The sequence below is a fragment of the Trachurus japonicus genome, chromosome 7 (genome assembly GCF_045865225.1).
Source record: "Trachurus japonicus isolate A0001 chromosome 7, Traja_1.0".
NCBI classification, from domain to species: Eukaryota; Metazoa; Chordata; class Actinopteri; order Carangiformes; family Carangidae; genus Trachurus; species Trachurus japonicus.
This window is the reverse complement of record NC_140913.1, coordinates 8383749-8403190: the sequence shown is the minus strand read 5'-3', so window position 1 is coordinate 8403190 and position 19442 is coordinate 8383749. Positions and strand designations below refer to the sequence as shown.

The following is a 19442-nucleotide window of genomic DNA, read 5'->3' as shown; positions in this document are numbered from 1 at the left end:
ATTTTGTTGTGCTTCCTGTTGTCAGTGATTCTGTAACTTCTGGGTCACTGTTTCTGCAAATAATGCATTACCCTTAACAAATATTCCCAAAGTTTATCTGAAGCTACTCTGAGGCTTTAGCAGTGTGACGTAGACAAATGAAGAGGATGTCATTCAAAGTGAAAATCTTTTCGTGTCTGCCCCCCTCTCACTCTCTCTCTCTCTGTCCATGTTTTCTTTTCCCCCTGGGGGTGGGCGGGGCCTTTTGGTACCTATTGATTCCACCCTCCTCTGCACACCTGCTTCTCATCAACCTGGTTTCCTAGCTGGTCTCTTCCTCCATGATGAAGAGATTGAAGATCTTCTTGTGATCAGTCGGTTTAACAGAGAGAGGAGGGAGACATCACGGGTGTTTGCCTGCCGAGGGAATAGAAAGTGATTCTTTCAAGTGTTGTGTTGTGTCTGTCTGTTTGACAGAGAAAAGAAAAAAAAAACAAGGCACCATGGCATTGAGTTCTTACACTGAAGATCTGACTTGTTCTATTTGTCTGACCATCTTCAATGATCCTGTGATTCTGCCATGTGGACACTCTTTCTGCAGGGAATGTATCACACTTTCTCTGAGTTCAGTGCCTCAGTGTCCACAGTGTCAAGCAGCTGTCTCAACTGAAGGGAGATGTTTGATGACCAATCACATTTTGAAAAGTCTGGCCGAAAAAGAAGCTGAGAGGCAGAGGGGGAAGATTGGAGATGGAGAAGAAGTAGCCTAAGTAAGTTTTAGAATCACTTTTGTATTTTCATTTTCATATTTAGTTAAAAAAGAAAACTCATTATTTTCTTCCTCTTTACACCTGAGTCAGGTTTGTAGGTATCCTGCTTATGTTCACTTGGGTTGGATTGAACAAAGTTTTATGATGTTGTCTTAAGAACCGAATGAAACTGTGATGAAGAGAAAAAAAAGTAAAAGTGAAACGTTAAAGGGATCGTTCAAAATTTTGGCGAACTGGCCCATTGCCATAAGCGCTAGAGCAGTAGGTTTGTTACCTTTATTTGTCGGGTGTAAGCTAATTTTAGAACCGCCGATCGCAGCAGCGAGCTCCTCAGAGCTACGCTACGGAGGCTAATGGGAGTTATTGGTTTCCCTCTTCAAACTTAAATGCACAATCCAACAACTCCAAAACGCTCTGGTGGATAAGTTGTAACCTGCACATTCACCACGCTATGAGATAATAACGGAATGTTGCGAGACAGAGCCATTTTCAAGGTAAATGCAGAGACTGCTTACTGAGAAACGGTCCCCTCTGTCTCCTAACGTTCCGTTATTTTCTCATAGCGTGGTGAATGTGCAGGTCATAACTTGTCCACCAGAGCGTTTTGGAGTTGTTGGATTGTGTATTTGATGAGTTTGATGAGGGAAACCGAGAAATCCCATTAGCCTCCGTAGCGTAGCTCAGGTCGCGGCTGCGCTCGGAGGTTCTAAAAACAGCTTGCACCGACAAATAAAGGTAATGAACCTACTGCTGAGACTATACCGATTATGGCAATGGGTCAATTTACCTAAATGTTTAACTATCCCTTTAAACTTCTGACATCATCTGTAGTGAGCATATAGTGTATTTTATCTCTCCCCATTCATTTTAAATTATCATATCATAATTTTGATTGTTTTGTTGATTTTAAAGGTTGATGACCGGTTGTGCCCTGAACATGAAGAAAAGCTGAAACTCTTCTGCATCACAGATCAGCAGTTAGCCTGTGTCATATGTCGAGATGGGGAGAGGCACGAAGGACACAAGTTTAAACCAATCAAAGAGGCAGCTGCATCAGTCAGGAAGGAGCTGGAGATGTTTGTGCAACAGGTTTGTGATGATATCAGTGCTATAGAGAGTCTGGCCAACACACAGAGGGAAGAGATAACAAAAACCAAAGAGAAGTCTCAGCAGCTGAAGACACAGATCTGCAGACAGTTTGAGGAGATGCAGCAGTTTCTGAGGAAGAGAGAAAATGAGATCCAGAAAGACCTGAAAGACAAAGAAGAAGAGGCTGTTGAGAAGATGAACGAGACACTGAATGCCATGGAAACGGCTTTGTCTAAGAACAGAGAGCTGGAGGAAAAGGTGACATCAGTTCTGAAAATCACAGATTATGAAAACTTCTTAAAGAGCTGGACTGAGGAAAACAACATGGTGGATGTAAAACGCTCATTTCAGCCAAGAGGAGGGAATCTCAAGGTGGTGAATCCCTCTGTCTCTTTGGGGCCTCATGAGAGTCACATGCAGTTCTTTGTGTTGAAGGAGATGCTTCATCAAACAAAATCTGATGACATCTCACTCAAAAGTTACAGCAACAACATGACAGTGTCTAAAGATGGGAGGAATCTGATGTACAGCATTGTTCAATATCAGCAGAGTATTGCAGGGGATGGACTAATATCATGGATGGACTAATATCACATGCCTTTGGATCGTTTTCATCCTGTCACTACTATGGCAACAAGAGGGGCCCACTAAGTACACTTTTTTTTTAACTTAAGGTGTGTGTCTTACTGTGCAGTAATTTTCTTGCAATGGAATTTCAGTTGATACTAAATTAATGAATAAATTCTATTTTAAAATCAATTGCCATGCATTTTATTGTCATTCCTGTTGTCAGTGATTCTGTAACTTATTGGTCACTATTTCTGCAAATAATCTTTTTCCTTCATCAAACATTTCCAAAGTTTATCTGAAGCCACTCTGAGGCTTCAGCAGTTTGACTTAGACATGAAGTGGATATCATATGAAATGAAAATGAAAATCTCTTGGTGCCATATTCCTTTAGTATTGGTGTCCCCCCCCACTGTAGCACAGCATGAGAACACAAGGAGGGAATCCACTGAAAACACTTTGACTTCAGAGAAGCTTGAAAAAAAAGTTTTGATTTTGTCTCTTTCCAACATCTACTCATGTAGAAGCATGTTAGAAATGGAGCTCCTTGATTATCAATTTGATTTTAACAGGATGAATGACTCTGATTTTAATATGGGTTCTAATGTTAAGAGAGACTTGGAAAAATGTCAGCCTGTCTGTTACAGTAAAGGTATTGAAGTTGGAAAGGTCAAAGTCTTGGTTGGAGCATTAGCTTGTGTTTATGGCTTTGTTACATCAAAGCTTTTAAGACCTGATGCAGCAGTATAATGACTGGGTGGAAGAATTATTAGTCTTGTATCCTACTTTTCCAGTGTCCTCCAAACTGCAGCTCTAAACTTTCACCACTAGAGTGTGACATCACACCTTTCTATTAGTCTCATAGGATGAACAATGTTCAAGAGCTGTGTGGTGAAGAAAAATATATTTTATCTAAATTTATACAGTGAACCGTATATTTAAGGGAATCTCATTATCATGTTATTTAAGGGGAATTATCTTGCTGAACAAAGGTGAATGAAGATTTGTCTCGAGGCTCAAGGTGACATCACTAAAAGAGGCACAGGGTGGGGCTACACTGGTAAATAGGAAGTGATGGTTTGCTGTGCTTAGTCAGTCTGTTTGGATGAGCAAGGAAAAACAAAGAGAGCCATGGCATCTGCTTCTTACATTGAAGATTTGACCTGTTCCATTTGTCTGAAGATCTTTGATGATCCTGTGATCCTCCCATGTGGACACTCCTTTTGCAGAGAATGTATTACGCTTTCTCTGAGCTCACTGCCCCAGTGTCCACAGTGTCGTGTAGCTGTTGCAACAGGAGGGGAATGTTTGATGACCAGCCATATTTTGAAAAGTCTGGCTGAAAAGGAAGCTGAGAGGCTGAGGAGGAAGCATGGAGGTGGAGAGGTAAGTTTTTGACTTTTTATTTTTGTTTTTGGACACATTTACAAATAATACCAGTGGTATTGGAGAGCAATATTAAAGCCTGTGCAATGGCTAATCATAATAGTCGGCTGTGGCCTTTAGTCGATTGAAAATAAATCCAACAGCACTTATTCTGATAATATATATAGTTTCAGTCACTTTTGAAGCAAGCGGTCGTCAGTTGAAGCTTCTAACATGTGTGGTTTTCTTGCTTCTATTTTTCCTTCTTTTATCATCATATTTAACAAATTATCTTTGGGTTTTGTGCAGTTGGTATTTTGTGACACTTTATTATACTTAACTATTGACTGTCAATCGTTTGTCCCTTGCTTTTCATGGTGTAACATGACATTCTTGATTGTTTTGCTGATTTTAAAGGTTGATGACTGGTTGTGCCCTGAACACGAAGAAAAGCTGAAACTCTTCTGCGTCACTGATCAGCAGTTAGCTTGTATCATATGTCGAGATGGGGAGAGGCATGAAGGGCACAAGTTTAAACCAATCAAAGAGGCAGCTGCATCAGTCAGGAAGGAACTGGAGGCGTTTGTGCAACAGGTTTGTGGTGATATCGGTGCTATAGAGAGTCTGGCCAACACACAGAGGGAGGAAATAACAAAAACCAAAGAGAAGTCTCAGCAGCTGAAGACACAGATCTGCAGACAGTTTGAGGAGATGCACCAGTTTCTGAGGAAGAGAGAAAATGAGATCCAGAAAGACCTGAAAGACAAAGAGGAAGAGGCTGTTGAGGAGATGAATGAGACACTGAATGCCATGGAAACGGCTTTGTCTGAGAACAGAGAGCTGGAGGAAAAGGTGACATCAGTTCTGAAAATCACAGATTATGAAAACTTCTTAAAGAGCTGGACAGAGGAAAACAACATGGTGGATGTAAAACGCTCATTTCAGCCAAGAGGAGGAAATCTCAAGGTGGTGAATCCCTCTGTCTCTTTGGGGCCTCATGAGAGTCACCTGCAGTTCTTCATGTGGAAGGAGATGCTTCAGGTGATCGAGCCCCGAGCTGAAGACCTCTCACTCAAAAGTAACAGCAACAACATCACAGTTTCTGGAGATGGGAGGAGTCTGATGTACAGTCCCAGCATTGTTCAATATCCGCAGAGTTACAGCTTTGGATCGTTTTCATCCTGTCACTACTGTGGCAACAAGAGGGACCCACCAAGATACACCGAGGACACGTCTGTACGTTGTGCTTCTGTATCCAGCTCCACTGAGTTCACCTCTGGTCAGCATTACTGGGAAATAGAGGTTGGAGAAAGGAGCTACTGGAAAGTAGGGGTACAAAATCATTACCTGAGTTATAATGAGCCAAAATATGTGACATCTAGACCAGACACAGATTTGACCTTAAATTGTACACCTCAAAAGATTGGAGTTTACCTCGACTGCGATTCGGAGGAGCTGTCATTCTATGATGCAGAAAACATGACACACATTCACACTATGACAGAATGCTCAGTGCCAGTGGCAGCGTATTTTGAATACAAATTTAGTAAAGGGGCAGATCATAACCCCCCAAGGCTGTGCTGGTTCTGAGGTCTGGGATAATGGGGCTCTGGGAAAGCATCCAAGTCTGAGCTGCAGATGTTCTTTGGATTTTTTTTTTTCTTTGCTTTTTCCTCTGTTCATTTATTCGATGATCATCCTGGTTGAGGTAAGCCCTCCATCACACAACCCAATAGACCTTTTAACCCTGATGTTTGTGGTAACAAAGTCCTTTGAAAGACTGGTACTGAGCCAACCAAAGGACATCAAAGACCCAGTACTTGACCTATGCCATTTGGCTATTTGGTAAACATCATCAGGTCGGTGGATGATTCAGTCAATGTGGGACTGAACCACAAGTACAGTTCTCCTACAACGCCACGACCACCCAGGGACATAAGCAAGGACCTGTTTGTGGATTTCAGGTCAGTCCTGGTCCACTTAGCTCTCTGTGCTCGCTTTCATCAGTTGTTGGATTGCAGACTTCCTAACAGACAGGATGTAGTGGGTGAGGTTTAGCAGCGAGACAGTCAGCAACAGGGGATGCATGCTCTCCCTACTGCTCTTTTTAAAACTGCACAGCTGCACCTCAGGACTGCAGCCTGTTAAACCCTTGAAAATTACAGATAACACAATGATCAGTTTCATCTGAGACTGTAACAAATCTGACCGAAGGTGGAGCAGCTGGCAACCATACTCTATTCACATCTTTACACTGTACAGTACATGGTTGTAATCCATGGTGTACCAGTATAACAACAAAACTGTAAAGGATGCATAATCTATAACCTGGTACATATTATAGGTACAGTACTTCAAACCTATATTTCACTGTGCAGAATGTTGCAGCATGTGCCAAAAGTGGGGGGAGGACATTTCTTTGTGTTCACTTTAAATCTGACCTTAAGGTGTGGATAATGCAACAATCAATATCATCAATCAATACCGTATAGGCATGTTAAGGTATTTTTCATTGACAAAGTCATTTTGTTCTAATGGAATCTAATGCAAAATCTGATGGTCAACATACAGTATGAAAACATAGTCAGTGTTTTAGTATCAGTTTTAATCCTGAGATATAGATAAAATATTTGCACTGATGTATTTCACCAGATTAAGTGAGCTACGTGTTGGTAAAGAGAGCACTTTCAAACAGTTTGGAAAAAAGTGAACTCAATATAGAGAACAGGATATACAAAGCAACACCCAACAACAACCTGCAGTTTCAACATTTCACCACTAGAGTGTGACATTCACTGATCTCTGTAAAATGCAAGTTAAATGTTACTGTAAGAAAACACTTTTTGTAAGACACCTGCAAATTTGTTGTTGGGTACTAAGGTATCATGGGTATTTGGTAATTATCTTCCCATGAAACATATGGTACAGTTGTGGCTTTTCCAGGAAGTTAAAGTTAAACATAATGCCAAGTCAGCCGTTTTGCCAAGACAAGAGGAAAAAATCAGTCAAGGCATCTGCATTTGCTTTTGCTCTCTCTCTCTCTCTCTCTCTCTATGTGTGGGTGTGTGTGTGTCTTCTCCATCTTTTTTACACATATTGTGAACATGACAAAAAATCCACATATTCTCAACATAAACAACAAGAAATGCTGCACCCTTGTCTTGAAGCTATGTACAAGTTGTTGTTATCATGGCATTTGCTTCTGGCTAGTGAGCAACAGTGGATCCTGCAAACTTTGCCCCTCGAGTTTCTTAACCTTTTATCCAACCCTCAGTTCTTACCCACCATTCTAACATTTCAGACATAAAAGCTATATACATTTGAACTGGAAATAAAAGACTACACCTACCAGTCTAATTGTTGTAGACAAAAAAAAAAATGTAAACAAGTACTGTTGGTAGGTTTGAATGATGACAGTTTACTGTGTGATTTGAAATAAATAAATACATAACTGTGACTGTGTTTGAGTGGGTGATAGTGGGAGGTTGACACTATGGCACTGTATTTCTATCTGCTGTCTACATGAGATGCTCCATGTCTCTGAGTCACTATGGAGGGCGGTGATTTGCCACCAGTAATACTACTACTACTACTACTACTACTACTATTAATAAAAATAATAATAATCATTTACAAACTGCATGGTGATACTGAAACTGAGAAACAGAAACATCTCTTCCGTAAGAACTATATTGAAGATACTTTATCAATGTAAAGATAAGTAGCTTAAGGTTGGTATTCAATGGATATATTCAACTTTTTATAATTAGGATTAGTTTTCTTAATTCCTCTGTTTTCAAAGATCCCTGTATAGAATTTATGGTGAGGGGGTAGGTGACCTGTCAGTATCCATGGAGCAGTGGTGTCTAGGCTTCAGACTTGTCCTTTCTGAGACTGCTTGGTTCCTGTAAATAGAGACATACTGTATGTTATTTTCAGCCTGTTACCATTGTTAAATATATGGAAGCAATAAAGATTAATGAAATATTTTGAATGGAGCTGCAAAGTCAGGAGAAACAGACAACAAAAGAGGAACAGAGTTAGTAACTGTCCAACAAGATGAGAACAGGCTGTTCTCTGCAGACCTGAGCAAAAGCATAATTAAAGTGAAAAGCTCACCTTGTGCATTATGTGCTCTCATTGCCATGTGAATGTATGTGTGGATATAAGTGTGTGTGTGTGTGTAGGTGGTCTCATTGTACCTTTAAGTCCACAGTAAGCTACTTCATTTGTCCTGTAAGAAACTGCTGCCTGGTTAACCATGATTAATACCCACTGAATAGTTATCTGCGGTTTCGGCTGTGAGGCGCCAGGTCTACTGTTGTGAACCAGCACAGTATCTTCATTAATCAAAGCGGGAGCTGCTGTCTAGTTAGCATTCATCATGGGCTGTATTATGATATTCAGATGATTCAGTGTGGGAGGGTGTGTGTGTGTATGTGTGTGCTGAGCTGGCCTGAACAGTCAGAGAGAGGGAGAGAGAGAAAGAGAGAGAGGTGAACGGGCCGGAGAAATCAATGCATGTGGGGAAAGGCTGTTCTCAGCAGTAAGAGGTCCGGAGCTCGGTAATCGAGTCTTTCTCTGCAGAATTAATGAGAGGGCTTTTTGTGTCGTACAGGCTGTGGAGATCTGTCGACTTCCACCCCGACACGGGCCTAACAAACAGAGGAGACGGTGGTGTCGGGCCAGAGACTTCTAAAGTATGATAAAGGCCAGACACGACACGAGCACACACACACACACACACACACACACGCTTGAAAAGGACAGGGTGGAAGTAGGAGTCAAACACACAACAAAGAGCAAGCAGTGAGGAAATGCAATGGAGTATTTACATGTTTTACCTAAAGTGATTGTTTGGGTTGTTTGATGCAGGGTTGTGTGAGGTATTTATCTATAATAATATGTGTATTACCTGCAGTATATTTAGGTCAGGACACAACCACTTGAGAGAGGCAGCCAGAGGTACAGGCACAAAAGCTAAGCAATGTGCTGATGTGTAGCCATCTACAAAAAAATGTGGTTTAGATAGGCCTACTTCAAAAGATGCACAAAGAAAGAAAGCTCATATAGGTTCAAGTGTATTTGAATTATTTTGATCTGTGTAACTACAGTCCTGTTGGAGGGTTGACTTTTATCCACTGTTAAAGAGGAACTATATAATGTGTCCCTTAATTAATAGTAATTGTGATGGTTAAATGATTGTTACAAGGGAAAATGGAGGCTCACTGCCTCCCACCTAGCATCTCTTGGCCAAAAACCATCCTTGCAAGATCAGCGCCTCCGACCCGGTGTCCCAGATCTCGTCTTGCGATAAACATGGACTGCTTTAAGGCACTGTGACACAAAGACGCATGATAATCCGTAATCTCTCGGCCAAGGGAGGAGGGAGGAGGGTTAGCCTTGCGATGACCGGGAAAACCAACATTTCAAGATACACTTGAAATGCAATCACTGTGTGAGTTTTGTCATCATACATCTGGATTTTAAGATTAAAGCAGAAGTAAGCGATCCGGTCGTTTTGGCTAACTTCCTGTCAGCCGATGGAGTTAGCAGTCCCCGCCCTCGTCCCTACGTCACCACATTCACGCGCATCCCTTGGCTGCACACACAGAGAGGACCGCCCCTTTATGCCGTTCTCTCTCCTCATTGGATAAAGGTTGTAGGACACAAGGAAAGTTTTCTCCTCGGCTTACAGCAGAGCAGAGTGACTGACAGACCCGTGTTTCAGACCAAACACTCTATAGAAGTGATTGCTGTCGGAAGATACTATTTAAGACTTATATTAACACAAACATTCCGCTTACTTCTGCTTTAAGACTAAATAAACCTGAAACCTTGTCAGTGCAGACAGTGAGATTTTTAGTCAGTTACAGTCCTACAAGATGACAAACAACATATACAAAAAAAAGATGCTAACTATGCTAATGTCTGCTGTTATCATGCAATGTGTAAGATCCGGCTTGTAGTGACAAGAGTGGAGTCTGATTCCTTTAGGTTTCCCGACTATGGCATTGTACTGTTTCATGGTCTGCTTAGATAATGATTTACTGTGTTTTTCAGCAGAAAAGTACTTATGACCTCACTTCACAACAGGCACAAATTGAAGTACATCACTCTTCCTAGTCATCACAGTTGTGGATCAAACCCAGCTCTCTTTACCGCTGTGGCTTTATTGTAACAGTTGGAAGTCCACTCAGGTTATTGCTCTATCTGTATAAAGATGAGATGAAGAGGCCGAGGGAAACTTTACAATATTTCTTTATGAGAAGCAGGCACTCATGTGCATTACATGGCGTGGATAATGTGCCATGTAAAAGTGAAGGATTGCTCACAGTTGAGTGATGTAATGCTCCACAAATAATCCTATTTAGGCCTGATGAGTATCACAGTCAGAATCCGTCCCAGACATCCATCTGCTTTATTGGGCAGTGAGTGCATGCTGTTGGTACAGACGAGCGCAGTGATAATATTTGCTGTATTAAAAGTAAAGAGTCATATATTCAGAGGCAACACAGAGGAAGAAAAAGTCATCTTTACTGGATGACTTTTCTTATTGGTCCTGATTACATTTGATGTCTTGGCATCCTTCACTTTGATATGTGGAGCTGTTGAAGGAAGGTCACAAAGGTTCTGGTAGCTCTCTGCACTGAACACTAGAGGGACCACTCTGCTCTCCATACTGTCTCCTCCTCAGTCTGTCATCCCCAGTGTGAGATATTAGTTGTCCCCCTGAAAATTGCCAACGATTTCTCCCTGTTCTTTGTAATTAAAAGGCTATTACTCAGAGGAGACAGTGGATGCAGCATGTATTTGTGCAGACTATTTGTATCACTGCTGCACACACACTTCTTGACTGTTAACTGGGGGTAAGTATTATTGCTTTTACATTGATCTCGGTGACAGATAACAGCTATACCACAACAGAATTGTAAATGGAGACAGGGAACTGAAGACAATTAGCTGCGCTTGTTGTGGCCTCAGGAAACACAGAGCTTAAGTTACCACGGATAAGCAGGCCTTAAAGCAAACACCTGTGAGGTTTCACTCTCGCTACTGTCTGTTTTGGACTTAAATATTGTTCTACAATTGCCATCATGTGAGATACTGTACAAAGGTGCATTGCAATTTTTTTTAAGGGGCCCCATGTTTCACAATTTTATAGAGTTTTGTTTTTAGTGTTGTTATTCATAGGAAAATATATCTGTTGTTTATATCTGCATTTTTAAATCTAGAACTTTCTGAGACTCTTCTCTGATTGGCTGACTGTTATTTGGGTGGTCCAATTAAAGCAGGGCAGATTTTAAGTTAAAAAAAAAAATCCAATAAGGTCTGATGGTGGGTCCAGGTTATAACCTCTCGACATGGCTGAGAGTGGTGATGACTTTGTTGTGACATCACAAAGTTACAGAAGTCCTGATGGCTCACTTTAAGGCTCAGTTAGTGAATACAGGCTGTGTGCACTTTAAACACTTTGGTACTTTCACAGTATCAATATTTAAGCTAGATCTGGTTTATTATTAAAAAAAAGACATGGAAATCTCTCTTTATACATTATGAGACAGCAAATGTCAAACCATACTGTGCTTCTCATGAAGCCAGCGTAAAAAGTTGACAGGACTGATTCACGTTTGAGACAATGAATAACTGTAAATCTTTGGTGGAAATATGAAATTATGGAGTTGACAGTTTATGTCGTATTTTGCATAAAAAACAAAAAAAACAAAACAAAACAAATCAACGCACTAGACATTTTAACAAGGTTTAACCCTTAATTTTCTTCGCTGGGAGTCTTTAAGTGAAAGACAGAAACTTCTGTACTTCTTAGTTGATCTTTAATGCGGCCTTTTAATTAATAAAACATTGTCTACATTTTAATTTTAAATTGAAAAGTAGATTGTAACTAAGCTCAAGTAGCATAAATTGAAAATTCTTCAACTGTTTCAAGTTTAAAGTTGAACTAACAGTTGAATCTATATTTCAGTGCGTGTTGCTTCTGCATGTTTCAATTCTCACACTCCCTCTATCTCCCACACTACCTCATGCACTAGCCCAGCTGCTCTCCTTCACTTCTCCTTCACCTCCTCTCACCTCTCCCTGTCTCTCTTCGGGCCGCCATGGAGGTGGGGCTCCCCCTGACCTCCGCCAGACACTCGCCACCAGACGGTCGGTCACATCGCACTTGGTTGCACTGGGTGTTCCAGGTCACCTCAGCCTCGGCTGCAGTCAGTGACTCTGACAATAACCAGGTGAAAGAAATAAAGGCCAGCGAAAGATCACAGATTTGATCTATATGCTCGCAGATGTACGGATTAGTCAGCCATCTTGAAGCATCCTTCTTGAGAGAGGTGCTCGTTCCAAGCGTTGATTTGAGTGTCAGCCAATATTTTAAAATGAAAAATGTAAACCTTGTGATAGCCAGGTGTCAGACTGATAGATCAGAGGTTTAACAGGCCTTATTGTGTGAGGTCTGGCGACAGACTCCTAATGAAGATGTCCAGGGATGAGTCCACTGAGACAGAGGCTGTAGAGAAGACATTGATCAAAGCCACCAGACTGAAGAGACAGAGGCTGGGAAAGGTAAAGGGGAGAGAATGGAGGAATGTAATCGGACGGTTCAGTCCAATGACTTCATTCAGTTTGTACAATATCTGTGTGTGTGATCTGTCCCTCCCTTCTCTGTCTGGGTGTGTGCATGTGTGTGTGTGTGTGTGGCAGGAAGGAGGAGGTTATCCTTAAACTTATTAGAGCAGGTGCAGTGCATTGAAAATCCATTCAGTGTTGCTGTCACAGCGATTCTCTTCCATTGAATTAAGAGGGGTCAATCCTACAAATCAAGAGATTACGCTGCAAGGAGATAGAGGACTAGCTGCTCAGTGATGTACATACAACACACACACGCGCGCACGCACACACACACACACACACACACACACACAATGATGCAGGTTTACATGTGTTCAAGGCATAGACATAAATGAATCCTTTGTCAGTATCCAAATAATTTGGTTAATGATCCTTTTATATATATTAAATAGGGAAGACATTTTCAAAAGATACTTGCCTCACTACTTGGTCACACATTCACCCTCATTCTTACACACTAACACACACACACACACACACACACACACACACACTGACACACACACACACAGCCAGTAAACCCTGTCTTGCATGACCGTGCGGTGGCTGCTCGGTAGTTGTGCTGGCAGGAGCAGGAGGAGGAGGACTGCTGCTTGTGATTGTGCTGAGTGGAACAATCTTGAGTTTGGGGACCTTGGCATTCATCACACACTCACACATATACACTGCAGTAGCCCTGCGGCTCAGCCCGCTTTAATTATTACACGGCCAGCTAATCAATAGCAAAGAGGCTAATCCTATTTCATCCCTTCATATTCATTTATGCCCGTGTCAGATTTAAACTACCTGCGCTGTGATTCCATCATATTGTGTATGTGTACGACTGTGTGTGTGTGTATGGGAGTGTGTTTTTGTTTGTGCATATTGCACGTATGCTGCTGCTGCTTTGTAATCAGAATTAAGCAAATTAAATGTTTTTGTTGAACCACTTCATTTTAATATCCATATTTCACCAGTATAAACACTTGAATTCCTCTTTATTAATTGTATAGATTACACAGTTGTAGCCTTTTAACATATAAATACATATTTTAGATCAATATGAGTTGTAGTAGTATGTATGTATTATATTTATGAGACATATTTATCATATATATTTGTAACACCATTATAAGTCCCCTCTCTCCTGTTTAGTAAATGATCTGAATACAATTATGCTTTATAACATTGATGCTCATTACTTAATTTTAAAATGGTCAATGGAAAAGTCATACATAGACCAGAGCGGCATCTTTATGCAAATGAGAGTGACTGAGGCATCCTGGGTAATTTAGGGGCAGTGCCCGGGATCCCTCCATTGAAAAGTTCAGCCTAACTGGCTTAACAAACTAACTAACAAAAAGTTGGCTAGTAACAGGCTATTTACAGACAACACTTAGCCAAAACCTACCTGCTGACTCAACCAAATGCGTGTAGATGTCCGGGTAAGACATTTCTGGCCACTGTGTGGGGTCATTGATCATTGTGGGAGGCTAAATGGGCATATACCGGTAGATTAATTGTAGTTTTTCAAGATAGCATGAACGGTGGGTTTCAAGGAGGGTGTCAAAATAATTATGAGACATAGTGCTACAAAAGAAACAAAAAATAAAACATTAAAATTGATTGTTAGTTAGTTGACGCTCCATCAAAACACAAAAAGCTACTGAGCGCAATTTAAAAATGCCGGGCGCTGCCCCTAAATTACCCAGGATGCCTCAGTCATTCTCATTTGCATAGAGATGCCGCTCTGGTCTATATAAATACTGAGCATTACTTCATTCTTAAAATATCATTATGTAATATTATAATGTTGAATAGGGGACTTACATTCAAGTGGAACCACAGTATTTATTTATACATTATTTATACAGATTCCCAACTGTCTATTGATGAAAGCCATGAGATACAGCTTAAAGCTCAGGGAAGTATACTTTGAGTTAACAGTATTATCCACAGTCTGTTTGATGTTCTGATCATTTCTGTTGTTTTGATGTTTGTTCTGGCTTCATACTGTGTGTTGTCGGGCTGTTTATTTGTTGTCACCGCAAACAACCGTTGACTTTCATGTGGCCATATTATCGGACAAATTAGACTCTTAAAACACTGCCTTGACAGCTTGGGCAAAATAAGCATATTTCCTTCGTATTTATTTAGTCAGACGCCATTGTTTTTTCCGTGTTGATAGATATACACTGTGTGACAAGGATAAGGAGATTTGGATAATATCCACTTTTGGAAATGGCTTTGTCGATTAAAAAACAAATTCAGTTCAATTTGAACACACATCATTCATCATCAATTATCTGCTGGAATAATTGCGGTGAATGCCTCAGTTAATTTTGATTGGCTGATAAAGGCTCTACTTCTGTCACATTGTGAATTTAACACTTGTCTCGAATAAACTGGAATAAGATGAACATTTCTGGGAATTAAACCTTCCCTTTACATAAGTCAAGGACAATTAAACCTGAAGCACAGCATGTCTGTTATTAACAGTTACTCAAGGGTTAACAGTTAACATTGCATGCATAGTAATACCACTTACTGATAGGAAAAGTCAGTAAACATTTTAGAGTTTCCATGGTAAAGTGTATCATTAACTTTATGTGTATGGGTTAGTGGAAGGTGAAGTCAGTGTTGTGTTTTAGTAGCATGTATTTGATTGCTATTAATTTGCCTATATAATCTCGAGATGACCCATCTGCAGATAAGATACAATTATTTATGCTTTGTTATTAAGTATATGGCACATAATAATAATTGATAACTATTAATAGTTCATTATGCTAATTAATTATTGAAGATTTAAGATTAGGCTGCAGCCTGCAGGACAGCTTATAGTGTATGATGGGGGAACTTTAGCTAACTGCACACTGGCTCCTGTGCGGTAGTAGGCCCTGATGTACTGTACATGCTGTATTATATCCTGTCTCCTCCCTCACACCCCCTCAGTTCACTCTGTAATTGAACTCAATTACAGAATGCAGCCGCTCTTCCAGGCTGCAGCATCTCTGAGGACTTCAGCGCTGTCTGCCTCGGCACCACCACGCTTCCCACAATATTCCTGGAGCTACGTCTGATGCAGTCAGGCTTTGCTGCTCACTGTACAGCTCTGACCCCACCACTATACCTGTAATGAAATACAGTGCTCAGCTGTCAACACTGAAATTTTAATCTCATGTATTGTTAGGTAGATTCTCTCTGTGGGTTTTTGGTGTGAAGGCAGGGTGCCAACTACAGAGGGGATAATGAATGTTTATAATATCCTCTTCCCTCCCTCAAAGTATTTATTATCTATATAATGTGATAATAGTGCAATGAAACTATTTCTGAATTTGCAGACCACCTCTGACCCCACTTTCTGAGTGTGCTTATATATTTAATCCTCAGCCTGCTCTCCCTCATAAGTCTGCAAATTCATATTTAGGCTGGTCATGAGTCCCCGCACAGGGACGTCATACTTTGGGATGGCTTGATTAGAAGAACAGACACCATGCCAAACATTCCTGTCCCATGGGGTCTCATTTCTCAGTGGCTTGTCATTTATTACCATGCAGAAATTCATAATAAAGGATCCCATGTTTCTGATATTGGACAAGTTTTGTTTGTGTCAGCTGTGCCAAATTCTTTTCAATAAAACATGTGCGTCACAACATGCATGGCAACGGCATCTGTCACTTCTTCTACAGGAGCGTGTGCACGGGAGACCACATGCTGGTCTTTCCTATCAAAAGACTGATTGAGGAAATGCACCATATCATTTGACCTGCAGTGGAATTGCAAGCAACAGTGTCTTTTCTTGTATTACACACTGTCATACGCTCACACCTCTACACCTTACATGAATTAACTTTCAGAGCGAGTAAACCAGGGAATAACCATACCTTTTGAAAAATGGAGATTGTTCTCTTGTACAAAATAATGTATGAAGACAAGTGAGGCTATAGGCCGTATGTCTAGCAAGTTACGTTATTGGTGGTGACATCCACGATCTTGGTGACATCCACTGTGGTCGTAGTAGATATGACAGGGGCAAAGGGAAAATTGTGGTGACGCAATGTAAAGAGCACCAAAGTCTATGCAGAATGTTGCGGTAGCTGGACACTGTAATGTGACAGAGTATCCACAAGTTTCCGAACGTGATCCCGGAAGCTGGTTTTGGTGGAATTGTATGTTACGCTTCCATGGTTTTCAGTCGTTGTCATAGTTGCGGTAAACGCATGGATCTATTAACACTGGCTTTTAACATGGATGTCAATTTGTGTGATATCTTTTGTTAAAAGCTGGTGTGATGATCCATGTGTTTTACAGATTTTCATTGAAGAAAAAAAAAAATCCATGCATTTACCGCGACTACCAAACCATGGAAACGTAAACATAAAATTCCACCGGAAGAGCAAAACCGGCTTACGTTTTTGACGTTCGGAAAAAGGTGGATACTGTAGCAGAGTGCGATTCCCAGTGAAAATAGCAGTTCATGTTGTTTCTATAATCCATCACCATTCAACAAGTTAACCACATTGTTATTATTGTAACCATGATCATCTTATTTAGATTTTTTATAATACATTTGCAAACAAATCATGATACATTTTTTTATCATCCTATAGGCTACATTCTGTGTGTTCATGATTATAACCATGACAACCAAATTCCACAGGTGTGGGCTATTTGAAGAGACACCCCTATTGGTCAACTCAGACACCAACGTCAGTCAGGTGCCACCTGCGATCAGTGATTAAATCATTAAATCATGTCTGTAACAACATCTATTGCACGTCTGTCCATCCTGGGTGAGGGATCCCTCCTCTGTTGCTGCTATGGTCAAATTTAAATAGCTTCAAATGTACAAAAGAAAAATCGAGAGGTTTTTGCGTGTGTGTGTGTGTGTGTGTGTGTGTGTGTGTGTGTGAGAGAGAGAGAGAGAGAGAGAGAGAGACCTACTTTAGTGTACATTTGTTTGGTGAAACACTCTTCATTTCTCTGCATAGACTTACCTCATTTGCCTGGTGAAGATTGAGGTTTCTTTTTCTGTGATAAACTCGCAACCTATGACACTGAGGATGATTTAGCGGCTGTGAGGAAAGTTATGAAGCCCCATTCACAAATTTACAGAAACCAAATAGATAATGGAGGAGAGTGGGACTGATGAGGGAGTGATGTGGACCACAGCCAAATGGTCTGACTCTTTAAGTGTTTCCAAGATTAGAAACCAGCAACTCAGACTACTCAGTCTCTTCTGGTTCATTTCCCTGTCATCACACACACACACACACACACACCATGCAGTCATATATGTGTGTGTATGTAGGCACCGCCCCTCCTTGTTACCTTGTTGCCACACAATATTAACTGTACACAGAAATCTAGCTAAGACAAACTACTCATTGTCCCTCGAAGACATGCAGATGATTTCACTGTAATTGCTTCTGGGTGCACTTTGCAAATCATGTGAAATATTGAAAACCAAAACGTCTGCTTTGCTGTGATTTATGGAGCCAAACACAGAGGGGCAGTAAATAACGGCTCAGAAAGGCCTTGAATGACTCACTTTGTCTCTTCGTGTGCTTTACAGCAATGCTCCATGCCAAAACACACTTGTTAAATACTTTGTTGAAGACAAAGGGCAGGGGACTAGAGTATATGTAGATTATGTAGACGTTTGTTTGTCTAAAGAGAGCTTCTTCTCTGCTCAGTGGTTCATGGGTAGGTGGAGCGACAGGGAGAGCTGTGGTAGGGGGTGATGACTTTGTCTTTAGAGAAACACTGACAAAAATGAAATCACACAAACAAAGAGAGTAACTCACCAATGCCAGGTTTGTATGTGGCATCTTGACTTTGTCTTTGTCTGTGTGACCTGTTGTCACCTGGTGGTGTGCAGAGCAGATAACGGCCCCAATCGCAGGTTGAGGAATTAAAGATAGTGTCCGACCCTGAGGGCCTTTAAATAGACCACACTCATCACTGACCGTATCTCCACTGGCCTCTTTACACAGCATGACCCCCAGTCTGTAAAATTCAACCCCACACCCAGGCACCCACCATCTTCCTCTTTGTCCACGAGGTGATAAGTGGAGACTGGAGGCTGTGAGTATACCATTAAATACTATGTATTTTATAGCAGAGGTTATTCAACTTTTCAGCCCATGACCCAAATAAGAAAATTATTGTCTGGCCCTAGGTCTCAAGCTCATTAAAATATATTGGTTTTCGTGACATCGAGGGACCGACTGCCAGCTATGGGCCTGTGACCTGTTTTGGTTCCTGATGTAAAGTTTCAGAAATTAAGTTTAACAAGATACTCAACTGGCTATTATTACAGTATATGGAACATTATCATCCTATAGATTTAATTGAACCATCAGCTCAGATCAGAATGAGAATGAAGCACATTAGTCGCTCACAACTGTGTTTTACAGATAGATGTTAGATGTTACTGTTAATGGGGTTTGAAGGGAATAGCAATGATTTTAAGCATGCAGTGGTATAGGTTGAACATCTCTCTTCCCAGCAACATTTTCCATCTCCTCCTGGGGGAACTTGAGGCGTTCCAGATGCTCCCTCCAACATATATTGGGCCTGACCCATCTTCAACCAGTTGAATGACCCCAGAGCACCTTCACTTGAGGGAGGCCAAGAAGCATCAGATGCCAGAACCAACTGGTTCCTTTTGACATTAGGGAGCAGTGGCATTACTTTGAGCTCCTCACACTGTCTGTCAGGCTCATTCTTAACCCCCTACATGGGACACTCATTAGAGTTGTCTTGTGATCAACCGAAAGTACAATACAGTGGAAAACAAAGCAGCACCAAACACCTTTGTCCTGCAAGTTTTTAAAAGGTTCAGGAAGGTAACGGGTCATTAAGTTCTTGTAATGGAAAAGCTGCTGTAAGCTGGAAGTTTTGATTCCCAAGGAAGGGTTTTTTTTGCCACCCTCTAAAATGTACAGCTAACCAAAATCCAGTTGTGGTATTCTCTACACTGCCACCATAAGGCCATGATGTCCTCTTTGGGTATTTTGTCTGGGTCACAGCAGTAGAAAG

The 19442-nt window shown here is 41.0% G+C and overlaps 2 protein-coding genes across 2 annotated transcripts; both read left to right on the top strand.

Moving 5' to 3' along the window:
- The first annotated feature begins 476 nt into the window (after positions 1–476).
- On the top strand, positions 477–2426 carry LOC146984153 (zinc-binding protein A33-like). Its single transcript, XM_085783135.1, has 2 exons — positions 477–740; positions 1662–2426. The coding sequence occupies exons 1-2, from the start codon at positions 483–485 to the stop codon at positions 2424–2426; spliced, it is 1023 nt and encodes a 340-aa protein (XP_085639261.1). The 5' UTR covers positions 477–482.
- A 1071-nt stretch (positions 2427–3497) lies between these two features.
- LOC146984152 (nuclear factor 7, ovary-like) lies at positions 3498–5405 on the top strand. Its single transcript, XM_085781069.1, has 2 exons — positions 3498–3791; positions 4188–5405. The coding sequence occupies exons 1-2, from the start codon at positions 3537–3539 to the stop codon at positions 5358–5360; spliced, it is 1428 nt and encodes a 475-aa protein (XP_085637195.1). The 5' UTR covers positions 3498–3536; the 3' UTR covers positions 5361–5405.
- Positions 5406–19442: the final 14037 nt, after the last annotated feature.